The following is a 21,318-nucleotide window of genomic DNA, read 5'->3' on the forward strand; positions in this document are numbered from 1 at the left end:
TCTCTCTCTCTCTCTCTCTCTCTCTCTCTCTCTCTCTCTTTCTCTCTCTCTCTCTCTCCTCTCTCCTCTCTCTCTCCTCTCTCCTCTCTCTCTCCTCTCTCTCCTCTCTCTCTCTCATTGTGTCCCCTTACCTAACTAGTCTGTATGCTGTACTCCCCAAGAATAGACATATAATAGCACCTTAATATAAACTAATCGTGGTCTAGGAAGATAGCTCAATGGTAGAGCACCTGCCTAGAATCCCCCAGTGAGGGGCTGGGGTGTGGCTCAATGGTAGAGCACCTGCCTAGAATCCCACAGTGAGGGGCTGGGGTGTGGCTCAGTGGTAGAGCCCCTGCCTAGAATCCCCCAGTGAGGGGCTGGGGTGTGGCTCAGTGGTAGAGCACCTGCCTAGAATCCTCCAGTGAGGAACTATAAGCACTGCTGAATGGCAGAACACCTGCATAGCATGCATGATACCCTGGATTCCATCTCTAACACTATACACACACACACACACACACACACACACACACACACACACACACACACACACACACGCTATTAGAAAGAAAGATGGGGGGGGAAGGATGATGGAATGGTGAGATATAGGAGAACAAGTCAGGGGCAGATGCTGAAGAATAGATCAGCTGAGAGGGCCAGAAGAGCGGGGGGAGGGGGGGGAGGTAGCTTTCCTGAGCCGTCCTGTGCCTGCTTCTTCTAGGTGTGTCTCCAGCTGCAGCTGCTAAAGCAGCCAAGTATGGTGAGTTTCTCCCATGGCCTCCCCCTCCCTAACACAAGTTTGCATCCCATTCCCATCCTCCACCCTTGCCTAGATCATGGTACCCCTGAAGATCTTGTCCAAGATGTCAGCCACCCCCGTGCCTCATCCTGACACCCCTCTGTTTTCACCTCAGGTGCTGCTGGCCTTGGAGGTGTCCTAGGAGCCAGGCCGTTCCCCGGTGGAGGTACGGCCAACTCTGGTGATGTTCCCAGATCTGCCTGGCTCTAGGGGACAAACAACACAGGGTTCTGGACACTAAATTCACACAAGGGCCCAAGATTGGAGATAGATAAATCACTGTAGGACAGGAGACAACCACAGGAGAGGGAGCACCCTCCCCCCAAGTTGAAGATAATGCCAACCACACTCTAAGCAAAAGCCACGAGGCATATGAGACGCAGACAACTTTCATTAAGAAAGTGACTTCAAGGCTGGGGAAATGGCTCAGTTAGTAAAGCACGCAAGCATGAAGACCTGAGTTCAATCCCCCAGCAAGTATGTAAAGATTTGCAAAGTGGGGAGGAGGTAACTGGAGGATCCCTGGGGCTTGCTGGCCCAGCTAGTTTTGCCAAATTGGTGAACAAAAGGTTTAGTGAGAGACCTTACCTCAAAATGAAAGGTAGAGTGAGTGCACACACACACACACACACACACACACACACACACACACACACACACACACACCACAAAGGACGTGGCTTCAGTAGGGTAAGGCAATGAGAAGGATCTGACACCAGACATCAAGGCTGGGTGACAAGGCCAGAACAATGCCTGCCACCCTTCATCACCAACCCTACATCTCTCCTGCAGGAGTGGCAGCAAGACCTGGCTTTGGACTTTCTCCTATTTACCCAGGTATGCGGGAGTAGCGCGCCCTGGGGCCCTGTTCTGGGTTCTGCCAGACCCTCCCCTCTCTGATCCATTTGCTCAGAAGAGGGAGCTAATGACTGCAGGAGACCTCAAAGGGAGGCAGGAACTCACTCCGACATAAGGGCCTTTCCAAGGACAGGGGACACCACACCAGCTTTTTCTAAAGCATCTTTCACATCTCTCTGTAGATCAAATACCTTCCCTACCATGGGTCTCCTGAGGTCAACTGATGCTCAGAGACCACTGAACACTGTTCCAAGGTCACACAGTGAGCAGAGACAGTCAAGGACTCCTGCTGCCCAAACTCAGGACTTGACCCTTTGACCCTTCTTATATCACATGTCCCGCTCCAATCAGAGAAGGCGTGGTGGGCTCCTGGAAGTGGGCACCCTGACACCTCTTCTTCTTACTTCGTAGGTGGTGGTGCTGGGGGCCTGGGAGTTGGCGGTGAGTAAAGAGGCATCTCATAAACTAGTGTTGCTAGAAATCTTAGCACCGGGGTGGGGGGAGTGAGGGGGTTGGGGCAGCTGAAGCAGAAGGATCAAAATTTAAGACTAACATTGGCTACAGAGAGAGTTCCAGACAACTTGGTCAACTTAGCAAAACTCTGTCTCAGAGAGGTTTTTTTTTTCTTTTTGGGGGTTTTTTTTAGATGGGGTTCTCTGTGTAGCCTTGGCTATCCTAGACTTGCTTTGTAGACCTGGCTAGCCTCGAACTCACAGAGACCTGCCTGCCTTTCCCTCCAAAGTGCTGGGATTAAAGGGGTACACTACCATACCCAGTTGACTCAGAGTTTTTATGAACATTTTTTAAAGGGCTGATAGTAGTCAGTAGCTGAAGGCATGGCTCAGTGGTAGAGCCCCTGCCTAGAATCCCCCAGTGAGGGGCTGGGGTGTGGCTCAGTGGTAGAGCCCCTGCCTAGAATCCCCCAGTGAGGGGCTGGGGTGTGGCTCAGTGGTAGAGCATCTGCCTAGGATCCCCCAGTGAGGGGCTGGGGTGTGGCTCAGTGGTAGAGCATCTGCCTAGAATCCCCCAGTGAGGGGCTGGAGGCGTGGCTCAGTGGTAGAGCATCTGCCTAGAATCCCCCAGTGAGGGGCTAGAGGCATGACTCAGTGGTAGAGATCTTGTCTAGAACACACTAGGTTCCATCCCCAGTACAACAGAGCTTGGCTGTGGGGAGAAGGGTATGGCTAGACCAGAGGTAGGTGGGCTGATTGGCAGGGAGGTCTTGGGAGCCTACAAACACAGGGCAGAACTGGCACAAGGTGAGGACGCTGGCAGAGGTAGAGGAACCCAGGATCCACCCCATCTCATCCTATGCCACTACATCCCTCAGGAAAACCCCCAAAGCCCTATGGAGGAGCCCTTGGAGCCCTGGGATACCAAGGTAAGTAGAGACTCCTTCCCTAGGGAAGGAAGGCCTAGGTCTGCCAGCCTGGGCAAGAGGCACCTCCAATACAGATATTCAGAGCTTGGAGCAGGTCTAGGACCGTCTGTGCTCACCCTCTGTGTAACCTGGGTATTCCTGCCCATGTCCCTCATCTGCACAGAGGGGCCTGGCACTTGAAGAGACAGAGACAATGAAAAGAATGGATGAGAATGACTTTCAGGATGGGCCACCAGGTGGCGCTAACAGGCCACATCTACCATGCAGAAGTCCCATGAGGGCTACCAGCCTGTGCTATCTCCCTACTCTGAGTAGGTTTGCCAAACAGGTCTTCCCAGCACTCATGAGGCCGAAACAGAAGGGTTGTGAGTTAGAGGCCAACCTGGATGCCATTAGGAGACAATGTCAACAACGCCACCACCGTGCAGGGGGATGAGAGGTGGGGGAGGGGGAGACGGATATAGCTCTGTTGATAGACCACTTGCCTAGCATACACAGAGCCCTAGGTTGCATTCCCCAGCACAGTGTAAAACCAAACAAGGTGGTACACGCCTGGAATCTCAGGACTTGGGAGGTAGAGACATAAGGATTGGGAGTTCATGATCATCCTCAGCTATGTACGGAGCTCATGGCCAGCTTGAGCTGCATGAGATAGTGTCTCCTAAAAAGGAGGGGTGTAGGGAGGAAGGAAAGACTGACAGATTAGCTTTCAGATTCTCTACGCCTGGCATGGAAGCAGACAGAGCCTAGAGGGACCAAGCTGACCATAACTGTTTGTACCTGCCTCCCTTCCAACCCAGGTGGGGGCTGCTTCGGGAAATCTTGTGGCCGGAAGAGAAAGTGATCTTCTAGGGACCCCTGACTAGCGACCTCATCAACGTTGGTGCTACTGCTTGGTGGAGAATGTAAACCTTCTATGACCACCCCCTACTCCATCCCCCCTGACCCCCACCTGGGAGGGGACAACAGGCCAGTGGCCTCAGAAACCCACAGGACAAGGAAATCAGACAGTAGCGGCCACGTACCCCTAACCAGAAACTTCCCCCCTACATCAGAGGCCAGGGCGGGTGTCCCATCTCTTCCCACCCAGGAGCTCCCCCACACAGTCTCCATCTCCAAGGGAAATTGGTGCTACATGTTGGTGCTTCTTCGTGGGGGGAGGGAGGAGGGAAGGGCATCCCAGGGGAACCCCTCCCTTCCCTGAAGCCCCTCTGTTAAGATGGTGCACACCTTTGTTGGGCAGTCCCACCTCCCCCTGCCCACCAGGAGCCAAACCCTGGCTGCATTCTATTGGTACCCAAGTACCGGAAGCCTTGACGCTGGATTTGATGACATGATCCCTCTCTCTTTGGGTCCCCTTGGCCCCCCACCCCCACCCCGTCTCCCTCTACCAATAGCTGTTTCCCACATCTGGGACACCTGGGAGTCAGATGGCTCCCCACACTGGGAATAGCTCTCTTGTTCTTGTGGAACCCAGCCTGCCTGCCTACCCACCCATTCATTGATCCATCCGTCCGTCCATCCATCCATCCATCCTGACTGCCTAGTGCCATAAGCTGGCTGGGCACACCCACTATCAACCTGGTTCACCTGTCATGGCAGCCTGTACCCTGTTCCCAGCCCCCACCCCACACCCCCTGCCACACACCCCCAATGCTGGCCTGGGGTGCAAGGGGTTGTGTGGGCTGGGGCAGCATAACCCTCCCTACATGCAGTACTGTACCCCCATCCCTTCCTAGAGCCACTCTATTACAGAGCATGTCTCATCACCCCACCTCTTTGTGTTTCGCTGTGATAGAACAATAAATATTTTATTTTTTGTCCTGGATATTTGGGGATGATGTTTGGTTGCCGGTGTGTTCTTTGGGTTTTATTTTTGTGGTTCATTGGGGGTGTGGGAACGTTATAATCTGGGGAGCTGTATCCTTGGGTGAAAATTCATTTTAATCGCTTTGATATAACTCTGGATGAAACACACAGGTTTTTTTTTTAAATGACAAAAACAAAAGAAGAAAAGAGAATTAACTGCTTTAGAAAAGACTAATAAATGAAAGCCTTCTTAAAGGAAATCGTCTTGAGTTCCTTTGTGGTTGTGTATGTGCTGGTGTGTGTTCAAGTGTGCACACGTGTGTGCAGAAGCTGTGCGTGTAAACGTGGCTGTGTTGTCCTTCTAGCTCTCGTGAGGTTCAATGGGGAGGCTGTTTGGAGACCAGGTGAGCTTTCACTGGTGTCCACAAGAAACATCTCTCCCTTGGCAGCCACTGACCCAAGAAAAGACCATGACATCTACACCTGAAGCTGGCAGCTGGGAAGAGTCTCTTACGGGTCGTCCCCTCCAGTCATGTAATGCTAGTCCTTGCTGTCCCATACGTGGAGAAGGGTTCCAAGTCTTCAGTGAGGCACCGCCTCATCCTGTCCCTCTAGTGATCCAGAACCACTTGGAGATGCCCCAGTGTTACCCATAAAGCCGTGCTCACAAAGAGGAGGAAAAAAGAATTCTCTGAAGGCCATTGAGGTTCATAGATAAGGGGGCCTCAGTGAAGGTGACTCAGCTTTTCCAAGAAAGTGGCAAAGGTCATCTATCCTTCCATGCATGCATCCTTCCATTTCTCCAATCAGAAGTGGGGAAAATCATTTGTTTGTTTGACATTCTTTGCTGCCAAATTGGCAAGCCCCAACCTCAAGGCCTGGGATTGCCTGCCTTGGTTTCTCATAGCTTGCTTGGAGGTTTGTGTCCCAGCACTGGGGATTGAACCTTGGACATTATACATGCTAGGCGCTGTGCCTCCACCGAGCTAGCTATGTTCCCCCTCCCAGCTCCTGACTTTAAATACTACATAGGGGCCAGCAAGATGGTCCATCCGTTTAAGGAACTGGCTGTCAAGCCTGACAACATAAGTTCAAATCCCCTAGCCCATGTGGTGGAAGGAGAGAACTGACTTTCAACAGTTGTTGTGTTACCCACCTGTGTGTTACCAAACACACAATATAAAAATAAATAAGTGAGCCGAGCATGGTGGCACAAACCTTTAATCCCAGCACTTGGGAGGCAGAGGCAGGTGGATCACTGTGAGTTAGAGGCCAGGCTGGTCTACAAAGTGAGCCCAGGGCAGCCAAGGCTACACAGAGAAACCCTGTCTTAAAAAACAAACAAAAAAAGTGTAGTGAGAAATTTAATATCGTGTATCTTAATGATTAATTGCCAAGTTAACGTGTTTAGCATGAGCCCAGGACTCTCATATCCAGGGTTGGCTTTTGTTTGTTTATTTGAGACAAAGTCTCCCTCCATAACCAAAGCTGACCTCAAGCTCAAAACCCTATTGTCTCACTCCGGGGTTTATAATCGGAGTGTGACCATCCCTGGTCTCAAGGCCAGTTCTAATATCTTCGTCAGAAGCCTCATGACCTAGCCTGTAGCTATTTCTCCAAATTTGAAACATTCCCTTCTAGGAGGAGAAGGGAGTGTTGGGAGAAGTCCTTCCCTCCCCCAGGAGATTTAAATGTCAGCTCCCTCCTTACCAAATCCCAGTGACAAACCAAAGCAACAGTTTCACCAAAATTAACCCCGGGGAGCCAACGAGTTCATGGGGCTTTACTCAACAGATGAATGAGAGGTTACCTCAAAGCAGCCATGCCAGAAACTCTGCACCCCAAAACGAATAGCTTCCACTTCACCACATAGGAGGATTTCCCTCAGCCTGTACACCCTAACCTCCTCCAGCCCAAACATTGGACACTTAGATTAGAGCTACATACAAATGGCTGGGAGGAGCTGGTGGAATCTCTGGTAAGGGTCTATAGGCCTGTGATGGATGCCCACAAGCAGAAAAGGCTATGTGATGAAGGTAGCAGCTGTCTTGCTATGAGGAGAGGAGTCTGTGATGAAGCTGCCTGCAAGTTATCTAGTAATTTCAGTCATGTAGCTTTCATGTGTTGTCACCCAGGCCAGGTATACAGCTGCCTGAGTCATCCATGCTCTTACAAGTGACTCCTGTGATGTCATTAGTGCAAGACAGACTTGGGTGGAATCGTTTCCTTGGCCTGTCATCAGTGCCCTGTTTCAGGAGTAAAGGAATATTTGTGCAGGTTTATCAACAAGCACACATCAAAATTAGCACCCCAACAGGAACAGGCTCACAGGACCGAAGATGTGTTGGCTAAATGGTCCCTGCTACGGGTACCATATTTTTCAGACTATAAGACGCACCTGACAATAAGATGCACCCAATGTTTAGAGCAGTAAAACAAGAAAAAGAGTAAAAACAGCAATCGGACCATAAGGGGCACCCTAATTCCACCCCCCCACACACACACACACACTTTTGTGGTGACAAGACAGGCAGCTGAGGGAGAGCCAGCAGAGAGTAGAGCAACCATAGGGGCAACCACAGTATAGCTAGCTTTCCCTGTGTGGGAGTGCACCTCCTTGCTTCAGTGACTGTTGCCTGCCCTTTGAAATGGGTGAAAATGCTGCAACCACTGCTGAGTTATCTGAAAATGGAATATCTTTAGAAGGCGTCCAGGTGGGACATCTTCCTCTGCGTGATGTGGGGTGAGATGCCTCCCGTGCAGTGATGTAAATTATATCAGTAAATTGCCATACATTGTTTGAGTTCAGCGATAAACTGGTCCTGAAAGTGAGGTTGCTCCCCAAGTCTCCCCCAACTCTGTGACAGAAAGAGAAGAGGAGAGGAAAACAGCCCATGAGTAAAAAAAAAAAAGTATGTGCTTGAGAATGGCTGGAAGGTGAGCCATCTCCAACAGGGGTCACTAGTGTTCACCACTAATGATAGAAAAGTGCCTGCAGTGGGAGAGAGAGAGAAGCTGGGAAGGTCAGCCATGGACTGAAAGGTCTGTGGGGGGAGAGGGTCTCTTCTCACTCCCTGCTTCAACTTCAACCGATGTTTCCTGCAGGATGCCTTAACTCATGATTTGATGGTTTTTATCTTTATCTGTCATTTGTTCTTTTCCTTGGGAGCATCACCGGAGGGGACACTCTACCCAGGACCTTCATTGTTGGGAACCCCAGCTGGCTGCCTCCACATGGCTTTCCTGGTAGATTCCTGCTAGATATTTTGAGTAGTCAGTTTGATTGTTCTGTTATCTACCTATTTATTTATCTATCCACTCCTTGGTTTTTGTTTTTGTTTTTTTTTTACTTTGGCTTTTTTCTATATACCTAATAAACGCCTTCAAAACTGAAAGCATGGCTCCCTGAGGCCACTCTCCAGACGACAGCACAGATTAATTAATCCAGGCGGACCCTCAGAAGACCCGATGATCCAGGGGATGAGTGGCAGCTCCGAGCAGTAGCACATATGGGATGGGATGCCAGGCGCCCACAGGGTGGCCATTGCTGTGGGAGATGAGACACGAGGCTGGGTCTCAGCTGTCTTCCCAGATAGAACGCACCCATATAAGGGAAGAATTACAACAACAGGAGGTATGCAGGTGGGTGTCATCCTCTGCATTAGCCTCGGATTTGGCAAGAAATGTGAGGAGAAGGGGAGAGTGAGATGGAGGTGTTGTCTTGCCGTTTCTTACAGCTGACGGGATCCAAAGGAAAGAGAATCCAATTCAATCTGTGCTGAGGAGCTCTTATCAGGATCGAAAAACTTGGAGCCCATGGGAAGAATCAGCGAGGCGTAAGAGAGAGCAAGTTAGAAGGGATAGAAGATATCCATCAGGCCCAACCTTTAACACACAAGGAGAATCCTTGATTCCGCAGGCAAATGGAGGTGTAGGTGATGGGCAGTACAGGAGACTGTGATAAGAAGTGCTCTGTCTGATAGTTTTAATTATCATCTTGAAACAGTGTAGAATCACCAGGGAAAGGAGTCTTAATGAGAAATAGATCCAGATCAGGTCGGTCAATAGGCATGTCTCTTGGGGGTTGTCAAGACTGAATTGATACAGAAAGGCCCAGCCCACTGTGGGCAACACCATTCCCTAGGCAGCTGGTCCTGGTCTGTAGAAATATAGAGAGGGAGCTGAGAACTAACAAGAGGATAGTCACTCGTTTCTCTCTGCTCTTGACTGTGGGTGTGGTATGACTCTAGCGGCTTCAAGTTCCTGCTGGCTTGATTTCCCCACAGTAAGGGATTATACCCCGTGAGCTAAAATAAACCCTTTTTATCATCCCCTGAGTTGCTTTCTGTCACATTTTTTTAATCACAGCAACAGAAATGAAGTTAGAATAGCCTGCACCTGAACTACTTGATTAGGAAAGGTTTTTAAAGAGTAATTTAATGTTGGTGTGTGTGTGTGTGTGAGAGAGAGAGAGACAGAGAGACAGAGAGAGAGAGAGAGAGAGAGAGAGAGAGAGAGAGAGAGAGAGAGAGACAGAGACAGAGAGAGACAGAGAGAGAGACAGAGACAGAGAGAGACAGAGAGAGAGACAGAGACAGAGAGAGACAGAGAGAGAAAGAGAGAGAGAGAGAATTCATTGTTCTTGATCACTCTTCAATCTTATTCTTGAGGCAGGGTCTCTCAGTCAAGCCCAGGGATTGCCAATAAGGCCAGTCTTACTAGTCAACTTACTCTGCCATGATGGCTCAAAGGGTAAAGGCACTTGTCACCAAGCCTGGTGACCTGAGTTCGATCCCTGAGCGCCCCCCCCCACACACACACACACATATCATGGAAAGAGAGAACTGACTCTCACAAGTTGTCCTTTGACCTATGACATGTGCCCCCACACACTAAATAACTAAATAAATGTAATAAAACGTGCCCATGGAGTGTCACGCTTCCGATGTAAAATGTCTCCCGCTGGCTCATATGCTAGGCCACTCGGTCTTCAGCTGGCTGTGGTGTTGGGTGAGCTGTAGAACTTTGTAAAGGGGCCAGATTGCTGGAGGAATTAGGTCACTGGGGCAGGGGGTGGGGTGCAGGCGGCAGATCTTATAGCCTGACCCCATTCCCTGGCCACTTTCTGTTCCTGGTCCACCAAAGCATGAGAGGTTTCAGCCATACATCCCTCTGCTATCCCTACCCGGCCTTTCAAACCGCATCCTCTCGTACTGCGATCTGCAGTCAATCCTTCTTCCTAAAGCTGCTTCGCGTCAGGGATTTGGTCACCACAGCCAGAAGTGCAACTAATACTTGGTGCTAGAAGTGAGTTACTTTCCTGCAGGTTGTTGGCCACTGGCTCCCCAGAGGCCCACAAACCATAAAGGCTACTGCTACTGCCATTGGTTGCATGCCAAACCTACTTGGTAAAAACCAATTGCTGGGGACACTACATACATTGGCTGCAGGTCATAGAGAAATCAGCCCGAGCGGTGTAAAGGTAATCTTTTATTTGCCTGTTTCAATTGTTGTCTCGGAGGATTCCTGGCTCTGTCTGATATCCTAGGCCTAGTCCTGGAAGCTTCTAGCCTCCATACAATCTAACCTAGGCTTAGAATGTTTTCAGCCTCTGAGACTTACTGCTTAATAAGCTCCCCCACACTTGCTCTTTCTGAGCTCTGGACTGGTTGGTTCAACTCAGCTGTTCTGGCTCAACCTCTTCTCCCAGCTGACTTATTTACTCTGGCTTCTCTCTCGGCCTGGAATTGCTCTTCTTGGCCTTAAACTAACTCAGCAATCCGCTCTAATCTTCTCATTTTCTGGCCTGTTCCTATCTTCACCTGAGTTCTCTCTGCAACCCATCTCTCTATTACTGTCCTGGTAAAAACTGCCTCCTAAGTAGCTTCCCTCTCCTCTCTCTTCTCATGAGAGTTGGGCGTATTCTATTCTATCAGATCTTCTCTGATTCGTCACCTTTTCTGCCACTCAGTTAGACATCACTTTCAAAGATGGGTGCTTGCTTCTACAAACTAACTTTACTTTTGTTTGGGATTAAAGGCGTGTATCACCATACCTGGAGCTAAGCTTTTCTTTACCTGAGACTTGCTCTATACCAAGCATGTTTGTATTCCAGCCAGATCACACAGACTTGGACGATCTTTGGATGTGATCTCTTCCCAGAACAGCTGTGTTCTGAATTAACATTCTTCTACAGAACTGAGCTGGAGTCTGCCTGCTGGCTGGTTTTTGCAGTGCTGGAGGTATTATATGGGCTCCTGGGGAGAACTGTTGCTGACAGTCTCACTTGATTATTAACCTCGTATGCTCTACCATCACATCAATAGGCCAGGCAAAATATGGCTACTGGCGCAACAGTGGCACAGCTGTTATGGGTTCAACCAGCTGCTTAATTTGAATGTAAGGCCCACTCCACAGGAGGAAATTTCTGTTTGATACTGTCTATAAGCCAAGTAAAGACAACTGTTTGTTAAATAGCTATACGGTATCCCTATCAAATCGCCTAGACATCTGTGTTCGTGTCCACATGAACTGCTACTGTTGGCCTTGGTCAGACAGGTAAACTTTTTTACAATGAGGAGTAATTACAGGGATGACTCAAAACAACAAACCTGCTAAGAATAACTGAGTCGTGCAACAGTGTCACAGCCGAATGCTCGTCCATAAAGGGAAGAAAGCTATAAGACATCTATGTCACTCCCTCTAAGCCTCAGGGGACACTGCAGAAGAGGACAAGGAAAGAACATAAGAGCTAGAGAAAGGTGTGGGTGTATAGTGTAGTTCTTTCCTCTAAATTGAAGTATTCCTTCCAAGAGCAAGAAGAAAAAAACTCATAAAACTCAGCAAACAATAAAACTTAGGAGCCTTAGAAAGCTTATGAATGTACTAGACTCATGAGGTCCCTCCTTAAGGTGATACAAGCTGGAAACAACTGCTATGAGAGAGTAGGCTCTTTGGTGGAGCTGCGTGACCATTGCACAGGGAGTCCCGGGAATACAGCTTCTGTGCATTGCTGCGCTTGTCATGGTGGGCTTTTGGGGAGAGGTCTCTGCAGCCAAGGCAAGAAGGTAGCTTGATTCAACATGACTAAGTAGCCAGTGGTGGTTCAAACTTTGAAGTCTGACCCCAAGTAGTGTATTTTAGGCAATTTTTTTTCCAGACAGGGTTTCTCTGTGTAGGTGTCCTAGACTCGCTTTGTAGACCAGGCTGGCCTCGAACTCACAGCGATCCACCTGCCTCTGCCTCCAGAGTGCTGGGATTAAAGGCGTGTGTCACCACACCCGGCTATTTTAGGCATCTTTAAGCGCAGCACAATTTGATGGAAAACTTTCCTGGTGATAATTAACTGAATTCCCATGTGCACAATAAAGCACAAAGGAAGTTAAATAAAGACAGAGTGTGAGGCCAGGCACAGTGGCACACACCGTGGCAACACAGTTTTCAATACTGTAGAGCTAGGCCCTCATCCACCAGCCTTATTTTGCCTAAGATGCTGAAATAACTCATTGCTTCTGCCCAGGCTCTTCTTCCACCTCCATTCCACCCGCAGGCCGAAGGGATCCTTTCAAAATAGAAGCCAGGTATGGTAGTGAATGTCTGTGATCCTAGAACTCAATAGGATAAAACAGGAGGATCACAGGGGCTGGAGAGATGGCTCAGTTGTTAAGAACCCTGACTGTTCTTCCGGAAGCTCCAGGTTCAATTTCTGGCACCCACATAACTCCAGTTTCGGGGATCCTATGTCCTCACACAGATTTACATGCAGGCAAAATGCCAATGCACATAAAAATTTTAAATTGTGTGTGTGTGTGTGTGTGTGTGTGTGTGTGTGTGTGTGTGTGTATCGGGAAGATCATAACTTCAAGGATAGCCTGAGCTACACAGTAAGGCCCTGTCTCAAGATTTGAAGAGCTAAGGATCCCTACCCTTATCTTGAGGTTGGCTTACCATTCAGAGGTTTAGTCTATTATTATCATGCTAGGAAGCGTGGTAGTGTTCAGGCAGACATGTTGCTGCAGAGACACCTAAAAGCTCTACGTGAGATACAAAGAGTGAAGGATACAAAGAAAAAGGATGCTTTTGGTCCCAGCTGGTAGCATTGCTTTGGGTGATTATGGAACCTCTGAGGACTTAGGCCTAGCTAGTAGGCAAACGTCACTACATCATAGCCTCGGGGTTATACCCTACACCTGCTTCCGGTCTATATTTGCTTTCTACCCATTGACATCATGTGATCAGCTTCCTTCTATTTCCAGCCACCATGAATTAAAGGCACAGCAGCCACCATGCCTTTCCCCATGGCCATGAGCCGTATCCCCACAAACCGTGAGCCAAAAGAAAGCCTTCTCTGGCAGGCATTCTGTCACTGCAATTAAAAACTAACCAGTACACCGGCTGTGGTGGCACAGGCCTTTAATCCCAGCACTTGGGAGGCAGAAGGCGGATTGCTGTGAGTTCGAGGCCAACTTGGTCTACAAAGGGAGTCCAGGACAGTAAAGGCTACACAGAGAAACCCTGTCTCAAAAAAACAAAAACAAAAACAAAAAACAAAAAAACTAACCAATACACCTAGCATGTCCAAGGCACCACATTTCACCCCTAACATGGCCAGCAAAGGAAAAAGAAAAGCCTTGTTGTAAGGAAGAAGAAAAACTGTAGGCCAACAAGTGGGGGGGAAACAAGATAAAATAAGTACATTGCTACAAACACACAACCTACCAAGAACTACAGACAATCCGAACAGAGCAAGGATGAGTTAAGGATTTGTATCAGGCTTAAACATTTCAACAAAGAAAAGACCAGGAGCAGATGGCTTCTGCAGAGAATTCTGCCAAACATTTAAAGACTTTAACACCCATACTCCTGAGGTTCTTCCAAAAAAACTGAAGGAGATGAAATGTCTCCAAATCATCTGAAGAAGCTGGCTTGGCCCTAATACCTAAACCAAACAAGGACAGGAGAAAAGATTTACAGTGGCTGGACACGGGTGGCTCATACCTGAGGCACTCAAGAAGTGGAGGGGAAGAGGGTCAGAAGTTCAAGATTAACCTCAGTTGTGCAACAAGTTTGAGGCCAGCCTGGGCTACATGAGATCCTGTCTCGATTAAATCAAATAGGGTCGGTGAGAGGGTTCAATGAGGAAAGGTGTTTGACTGTGAGGCCAGCGACCTGAGTCCAGTCCCTAGAACCCACCTAAAGACAGGAGGCAAGACCTGAGCATAATGTTGGCCCCTTACCTCTACACGCATGCCGTAGCATAGCTACCCATTGAAACGCACCACACATGCATACACACCTTGACAAATAAATATTTCATAATCAAATAACTTTTTTAAATGACACAACTTGGTACCAAACAAAAAGCGCACCTTTTGTTTACTGCTAGGATACTGTGGTGGTATGAATAAAACAAAAAACAAAAAAACAAAAACCAAAAAAACCCGCCCATTCCCCCACTCCCAACCATAGATGCCAATAGGGAGTGGCACTACTCGGAGGTGTGGCTTGTTGGAGTGGGTGTGGCTTTGTCGGATTGCGTCACTAGGGGGTGGACTTTGAGGTCTCAGAAGCTGGCTTCTTGCAGCTTGTCAACTGTGATGTAGAACTCTCAGTTGACCCTCCAGCACCCTGTCTGCCTGCACACCACCACACTTCCTACCGTGATTATAGTGGACTAAATCTCTAAACTGTAAGCCAGCCCCTAATTAAATGCTTTTCTTTCTAACAGTGCGATAGCCATGGTGTCTCTTTACAGCAATAAAACCCTGAGACAGCTGGGCGGTGGTGGCACACGCCTTTAATCCCAGCACTCAGGAGGCAGAGGCAGGATCTTTGTGAGTTCCAGGCCAGCCTGACCTACAAAGCAAGTCCAGGACAGTCAAGGTTACATAGAGAAACCCTGTCTCGGAAAAACAAAAAACAAAAAAACACTGACACAGATGTCATTTTGTTATTGTTGCTGTTATGTATATTTAGGTGTGTCTGTGTTTATGGTTATGTGCTTGGACAGTTCTCATTACGTATCAAAGAGTTGCTAAGAAAACCTTCTTTTCTCTTTATTTTTAGTTTCGTAAGCCGCAGTTTCATATAGCCCAGGTTGACCTCCAACTTGGTATGTAGCTGAGGTTGCCCTTGAGCTCTTGATCCTCCAAAACGTTGCGATTATAGGAACGTCCCATCAACCAGATTTTGTTTGCTTATTGTTTTGTTTCTATGTAGCCCTGGGATGTCCTGGAACTCCCTATTAGACTAGGCTGGCCTCCAACTCGTGGAGATTTATCTGCCTCTGCCTCTTAAATACCGAGATCAGAAAAGATCTGCACAGTCAAGCCCTGCCAGACTTCTCTTTTTAATAAGTGAAATTGTAGGTTGGTTCCAGAGGTGCTTTGAATGTGATTTTAATCTAATGAAGTAAAATCAGATACTACCAGGGTTGTACACGATGAAGGGGGATTCCGAAGACACTCCTAAAAAAAAAAAAAAAAGCACGTTTACAACAGGGGAAAGCCCTTAAGCAAACGGTCTTAATTGTGTTGCAATTCTTGACTCTCAGCTGATGAAAAGTTTCAATCAGAATCTGGGATAAAGGGCTCTTTGTCCTCAAGTCCATAGTTTTCTCTGTTTTGAATTTTAGTTTTTGGTCTTCTGATTCTTCCATCTCCACGTCCATGGTGCACCCTATGCTGTATTAATGCAATGCTGAAGATGGAAGACAGGCCTTCGAGGATGCTAGCCAATCACTCTATCGACTACGCTATACAATACATTTCTACCTTTTCTATCCTGCCTCAGACCTCAAATGACTCCCCACCTCCCCACAACCTCCAACATCCTCAGATCCGCATGGCTACTACTATGCGTCCTTGGTGATTAGCCTCCAGTAGGTTGGACCAGAGAGGCTCCTGGAGGATTTGTATAGGGAAGGGCCTTCTCCAGGGATGCCCACTGGGCGGCTCCAACCGAGCTAGCAACCTAGCGAGCAGATGATGAATGAAAAGCCGACAGGAGGGGTGGGGGAGGAAGGGGCGGGGCTAAGGGCGGGTTTTGTTGTGGGCTCGTCGGGAAGGCTCAGAGTGCGGCTAGAGACGAAACGGCCACGGTAGACGGGCGTGGCTCCCGCCGAAGGGGAGGAGCCGCGCAGAGGCAGCTTCAGCCCAAGACACTACACCACGTAAGCCCCACCCTCTCCGTTGCTCGCACGCTTCTCCGCATCTCTCCTCCGAAGAGGGCGTGGCTGTCATTGATGGGGCGTGGCTTCCTCCGAGGCGGTGCCGTGCCTAACAAGGACAATTCCGCCAACGCCGCAGCTGGCAGGTCCCTTGCTCGCCTGCAGAGGGCGTGGCTGCAGCCGAGAAGATGTGGTAACCACTCCAGGGCGGGATTGTCGCTCGAGGGGCGTGGTTATTGTGGCGAGGGGCGGTGCCACGCAGTGACCGTTCCAACTGGCAGCGTCCGCAGGCCCCTTGTCAGCCTGGAGAGGGCGGGTCCGTCACTGAGGGGCGTGGCTACCACTGTGGAGGCGGAGCCGCGCAGGGGCAGTTCCAGCCGGTCGCGTCACTTGCGCCCCGCCCCTGCCGCAGCTCGCAGGCCCGCCCCGGCCCGCCCCTCCGCGCTCGTGAAGCGGCGGCAGCGCGGAGCCGGTGTCCCCTAGCCGGGTGTGGGGAGTGCAGCGCGGTAGCACTGCCGAGCCGGGAACGGAGTGCTCGGCTCCGGTCCCGCGCTCCCCGCCTCCCGCCTTCCCGGGCCGGCGGCGGGCGAGCTCGCGGGCCCGGCCTCAGCACTCCGGTACCCCGCCGGTTGCCGGCGGTCCCCGCCCCCCGCCGAGTGCATGAGGTTGACGCTACTTTGTTGCACCTGGAGGGAAGAACGTATGGGAGAGGAAGGTGCGCCGGGCTGGGGGTCGGGGGAGGGGGTGCCGGGAGTATCTGAGGGGCCCCAGCTGCGGTGAGGCCGCGCCCCTGCCTCCTAGGGACGCGCCTGTCCTTCCGAAGCCCGCAGGCCTGTTCTGTCACCCTCCACCCTCTTTCTCCCTTCCTCGGCCCGGCCCCGGGGTGAGCTGCTCTCTCGAAGATGGAGGAAGCCCCTCTTCTCATATCCCATCCCCTCTTACCCATCTCTCAGGTTACTGTTCATTCAGCAACTACCATAGCCCCCCTAGTTCTGTGTCCCCTGGTCCTCGCTCTCCTGCGGAGGAGGGCGAGTGGGGGGGCACCCTTTGATCCAACCTGACCCGGGAAAGCTAAACCGCAGCAGCAACCCCGCATCTGAGACGCAGACCAACGTTCGCGGGGCTTTCTGACCTTGAACCAGTCACTAACACCCAGGAACTCAGTTTACCCATCTGTTCAATTAGGGACTAGGTGAATTTGGGGGACTAGGTGCGGGGGGGCCATTAAGCACAGGAGCGCTATACACATTGGAACCGGTGACAGAATACTGCAGAGGTACTCCACCGCTGCCACTACCATCCTACCGTGACCTCCCCTTTTCCCTGCACCAATCCTAGTATTTAATCAGTCTTGGCTAGAATCCTACCTAGCCTCCTCAGCCTCTTCTGCCTCACTGAGAGGCCCCAGGCTTAGAGCCGCACTACAGTTGAGGTGCAAAGGCCTCTGAGATTCCTTCAGCCTGGATCGAAGACTGGGATCTCCCCTAGGTTTTTTTGTTTTTTCAAAGTCCCCACAGTAGGTTCATCTGGTCAAAGGCAGGTGCTGACCACTCCAGCCTGTCTCCCACTCTCACACATCCCTGAAGCCCTGTGTGGGGCACAGGCCTACCTCCTCGCACTTAACAGCACACTACTTTGTATGCCTGGGTGCTTGTAGAGAGGGGGGAAGGCAGTAGCTTTGGAGCCTGTGTGTCATAAAGAGAGCTCCCGTCTCTAGGGCTGAGGTTTCTGGGTCTGTAGAATGGAGAGCAATAAGCTAAGGCAATTTTGCAGGGCCCACCAGCTCTAGGGGCTCAAGGTCCTGGGAATGACTAAGCATGTGTTGTGGCTGCCTTAAAGAATCATCAGAGTGGCTGCCTTTGCAGCCCTGGCCCCTCTGCAAGGTTCAGCAGAGACTTGTCACCTTTGGGTTTCTGACCTTGCTACTTCCAGCCTTGGATGGGCTAGCTCTGCCAGTCCGTTGCCCCTTCCAGCTCTTCTGCAGGTAGCAGAGGGAACTGTCACGAGAGTGCCACCCTTCACCTTGTTTCTAAATTCTGGCTCCTTTCTTGCGTTTTTACTTGCTGTCGCTGAAGGAGACACTTCTGTTCTCCCCGACATGTTCCTAGATATGCCCAGAGAGCTTTGGTTGACTTAGTGTCCAAGCAGGGCTCTTTTATCCTTTTGCTTGGCGTAGAAAGGTTCCATGTGTGAGCAGGGCAGGCTAGAACTCCAGCAAGCTTCACTCTTTTTTCTTTCTTTCTTTCTTTCTTTTTTTTTTTTTTTTTTTTTTTTTCCTGAGACAAGGTTTCTCTATGTAGCCTTGGCTGTCCTAGACTCACTTTGTTGACCAGGCTGGCCACGAACTCACAGCGATCTGCCTGCCTCTCTCTCCAGAGTGCTGGGATTAAAGGCGTGTGCCGTCACCGCCTGGCTGCTTCACTATTAAGAATGGCTCCGGACATGGTGGTGTGCACCTGTGATCCCAGCAGAGGCAGGCGGATCTCTGTGAGTTCGAGGACAACCTGGTCTACAAAGCGAGTCCAGGATAGCCAAGGCTACACAGAGAAACCCTGTCTCGAAAAAACAAACAAACAAACAAAAGAATGCTTGGCTGCTGACTTGGTTTCTACCCCATGCAGGAAGCGAGTTGCCTGTGTGTGCAAGCTGTGGCCAGAGGATCTATGATGGGCAGTACCTCCAGGCCCTAAATGCTGACTGGCATGCAGACTGCTTCAGGTAAGATGGGCTGGCGGAAGGGTGGGTGCCCTCAGCAAGGCCTGCCTGTGACCTGTATGTTTCTCCTGGTGTTGTCCTTGCCTGTTATCTCCAGTGGGTCCGTTCCCTCAGTTTCCCTTTCTTAAAACAAAGAATACACACACACACACACACACACACACACATATACACATACATACACACACACATATACAAATATATATACATACACACACACACATATATATAGTTGTTGTTGCCATCCTTGTTATATTGGGGGGCACATGTTCATTTCAGGAGCACATGTGGAGATCAGAGGACAGACTTTTTGAGAGTCAGTTCTCACCTTCCATCTTGTTGAGGCGGGGAATTCCCGGTTGTTTTCTGCCATCGTGCTGCCAGTTCAGGCTAGCAGGTCTGGGAGCTTCCAGCTGATGCTCCTGTCTCCTCCTCCCCATCTGGAAGTTGGGGTGCTGAGATCGTAGACCCTGGCTGCTACATCTAGCTTCATATATGGATCCCAGGAACCAAACCCAAGTTGTCAGGCTTCCCCAGCGAGCCACACTTGTACACACTCAGCTATCTCCCCAGACTCCCTTATATATAAACATGTATGTATAGATATAGATATGAAACAGGAGCTTGTAAACCGGGCTGGCCCAGAACTCCTGACCCGCCTTAGCCTCTCTAGCAGCTAAGACTACCAGTACGTGCCACCATGCCCTAGTTCCTATAGTAGGCTTTAAATCCTACCTAGGTGCTGAGAATGTATCCTTTGGTAAGGGCTTACATAGCAGTCATGAAGCCCTAGGTTTGGTCCCCAGCATCATATAACCAGACCTGTGACACCTGCCTGGAAGCCCAGGACTCACGAGATAGAAGCAGGAAGATTAGAAGTCTTAAGATCAAGCTGGGCAGTGGTGGCGCACACCTTTAGTCCCAACACTCCAGAGACAGAGGCAGGCAGATCTCTATAAGTTGGAGGCCAGCCCAGTCTACAGAGCAAGTTCCAGGACAGCTAAGGCTACGAGAGAAACCATGTCTCAAACAAACAAACAAAAATATCCATACATGTTCAAGTGTAGCTGTATGTTTGTGTGCATGTGTGCAGCGCACATACATGCCTGTGGAGGCCAGAGGTAGATAACAGGTGGCCTCCTCCACTGACCTCTGCTTTAGTTTTTGAGTCAGGGTCTCCCCTTGAACCTGGAGTTCACTGATTTAGCTACCCAGTGACACCCAGGGATCGTCCCATCTCCACATCACCCCCTCCAACCCCAGCTCTAGAGTTACAGATGCACACCAATGTCCAGCCTTTTTTTTTTTTTTATGGCTCCTCATGCTTGTATGACCAATACTTTACCAGCCAAGTCATCTCCCAAGCCCTCACGTGGTTTCCAGTCGAGGCTGGTGGAATTCACCAGGAGGAACCCATGGTAGGGAGGGAAGGAACAGAAGAGGTCAGATACTTGTCTTAACCTCCCTGAGCTCTCGCTGGAGTGGGGGGTGGGAGGAGCACATCAGTTCTCAGGGGACTCCTAGCCACTGTCCCTAGGCCACAGCTGCCTGTAAGGATGTGTCAGCCAATGAAAATAGCCCTGACCTCTAGGATGCACACAGAACAAGGTTGTGCTTAAAGACTCAGCAAAGCAGTGGCCACCCAAAGTTGGCCCAGGGCCCACTAGAAGCATCCCATGACACAGAGAAAGATTCAAGGCAACCTGTGCTGCATCCCAAGTTCAAGGTCACCCTGAGCTATATGAGACCCTGTCTCAAACAGAAAACACCAAGGCAGTCTTTTCTAACACTTAGCAGGAATCTGAACAACTCTGCACAGTTAAGTACTAGTTGTGCCTCCCAAAGAAAAATCAGGGCACTGAGAGGTTCACATGACCAGGAAGGAATGGAATATGCAGTGCCCACTCTGAGGCGAGAAGAGAGGCAGGTAACACACCCTGGGATTCAAAGCATGTACTCAGAAGTTCCCCCAGGGAGGCCCACAGGGTATCTTGACACACGGAAGGGCTGTTCACTCAGGGAGACAAGGCCTTGGGGACTGTCGGTGATGAAACAGGGTGAGTCAAGGGATGCAGTTAGGAGACCAAGTTCAGCTGGCGTTGGTGTGGGCACTGAATGGCAGGATTAAGCCTTCCTGAAGACAATAGAGAGGCAGCAGACAGCTGGGAAGCGTGCTGTTTGTTGAAGACCGACATCTCAGTGGGCAGATGGCACGACTTGGCAGGACGAGACTGTCATAGTAATTCAGGGCTCTGACTCATTAGCCTGACTTAGGATAGTGACTGAGGAGGGAGGAGCTCAGATAAAGAAGGGGTTACTTGGGGCTGGGGAGTCAACGCAGCTGGTAAAACACTTGCCTGAGGACCCAGATTCCATCCCCAGAACCTCTAGGTATGGCAGCATGCATCTCTAGTCCCAACACTGGGCAGGTCGTGCTGTGTCCTGGGTATGGTGGCACAGGCCTTTAATCCCAGCACTCGGGAAGCCGAGGCAGGTAGATCACTGTGAGTTCGAGGCCAGCCTGGTCTACAAAGCAAGTCCAGAACAGTCAGGGCTACACAGAGAAACTCTGTCTCATGAAAAAAAAAAAACATAAAAAAGGAAAAA

General features: G+C 50.1%; 2 protein-coding genes across 5 annotated transcripts in view; both read left to right on the forward strand.

The window, feature by feature from the left end:
* Positions 1–4,848, forward strand: part of ELN (elastin) — a 47,609-nt gene extending 42,761 nt beyond the window's left edge. For both annotated transcript variants that reach the window (XM_084764599.1, XM_084764598.1), the window contains exons 32-37: positions 704–742; positions 897–947; positions 1,574–1,618; positions 2,051–2,080; positions 2,970–3,020; positions 3,821–4,848. In XM_084764599.1, coding sequence (XP_084620725.1) covers positions 704–742; positions 897–947; positions 1,574–1,618; positions 2,051–2,080; positions 2,970–3,020; positions 3,821–3,864 — 260 coding nt within the window. In that variant the 3' untranslated portion in view covers positions 3,865–4,848. The remainder of the gene's footprint in view (positions 1–703; positions 743–896; positions 948–1,573; positions 1,619–2,050; positions 2,081–2,969; positions 3,021–3,820) is intronic.
* Positions 4,849–16,406: 11,558 nt separating this feature from the next.
* LIMK1 (LIM domain kinase 1) overlaps positions 16,407–21,318 on the forward strand; it is a 34,900-nt gene continuing 29,988 nt past the window's right edge. The window contains exons 1-2 of one of the 3 annotated variants that reach the window (XM_084764804.1): positions 16,407–16,711; positions 18,618–18,714. In XM_084764804.1, coding sequence (XP_084620930.1) covers positions 16,657–16,711; positions 18,618–18,714 — 152 coding nt within the window. In that variant the 5' untranslated portion in view covers positions 16,407–16,656. Of the gene's footprint in view, positions 16,712–18,617; positions 18,715–20,530; positions 20,639–21,318 lie in introns of those variants that run through there. The other 2 variants (XM_084764801.1, XM_084764803.1) reach the window with 2 other exon arrangements.

This window comes from Acomys minous, assembly GCF_964271855.1.
Source record: "Acomys minous genome assembly, chromosome: 16".
In the NCBI taxonomy this organism is placed as follows: Eukaryota; Metazoa; Chordata; class Mammalia; order Rodentia; family Muridae; genus Acomys; species Acomys minous.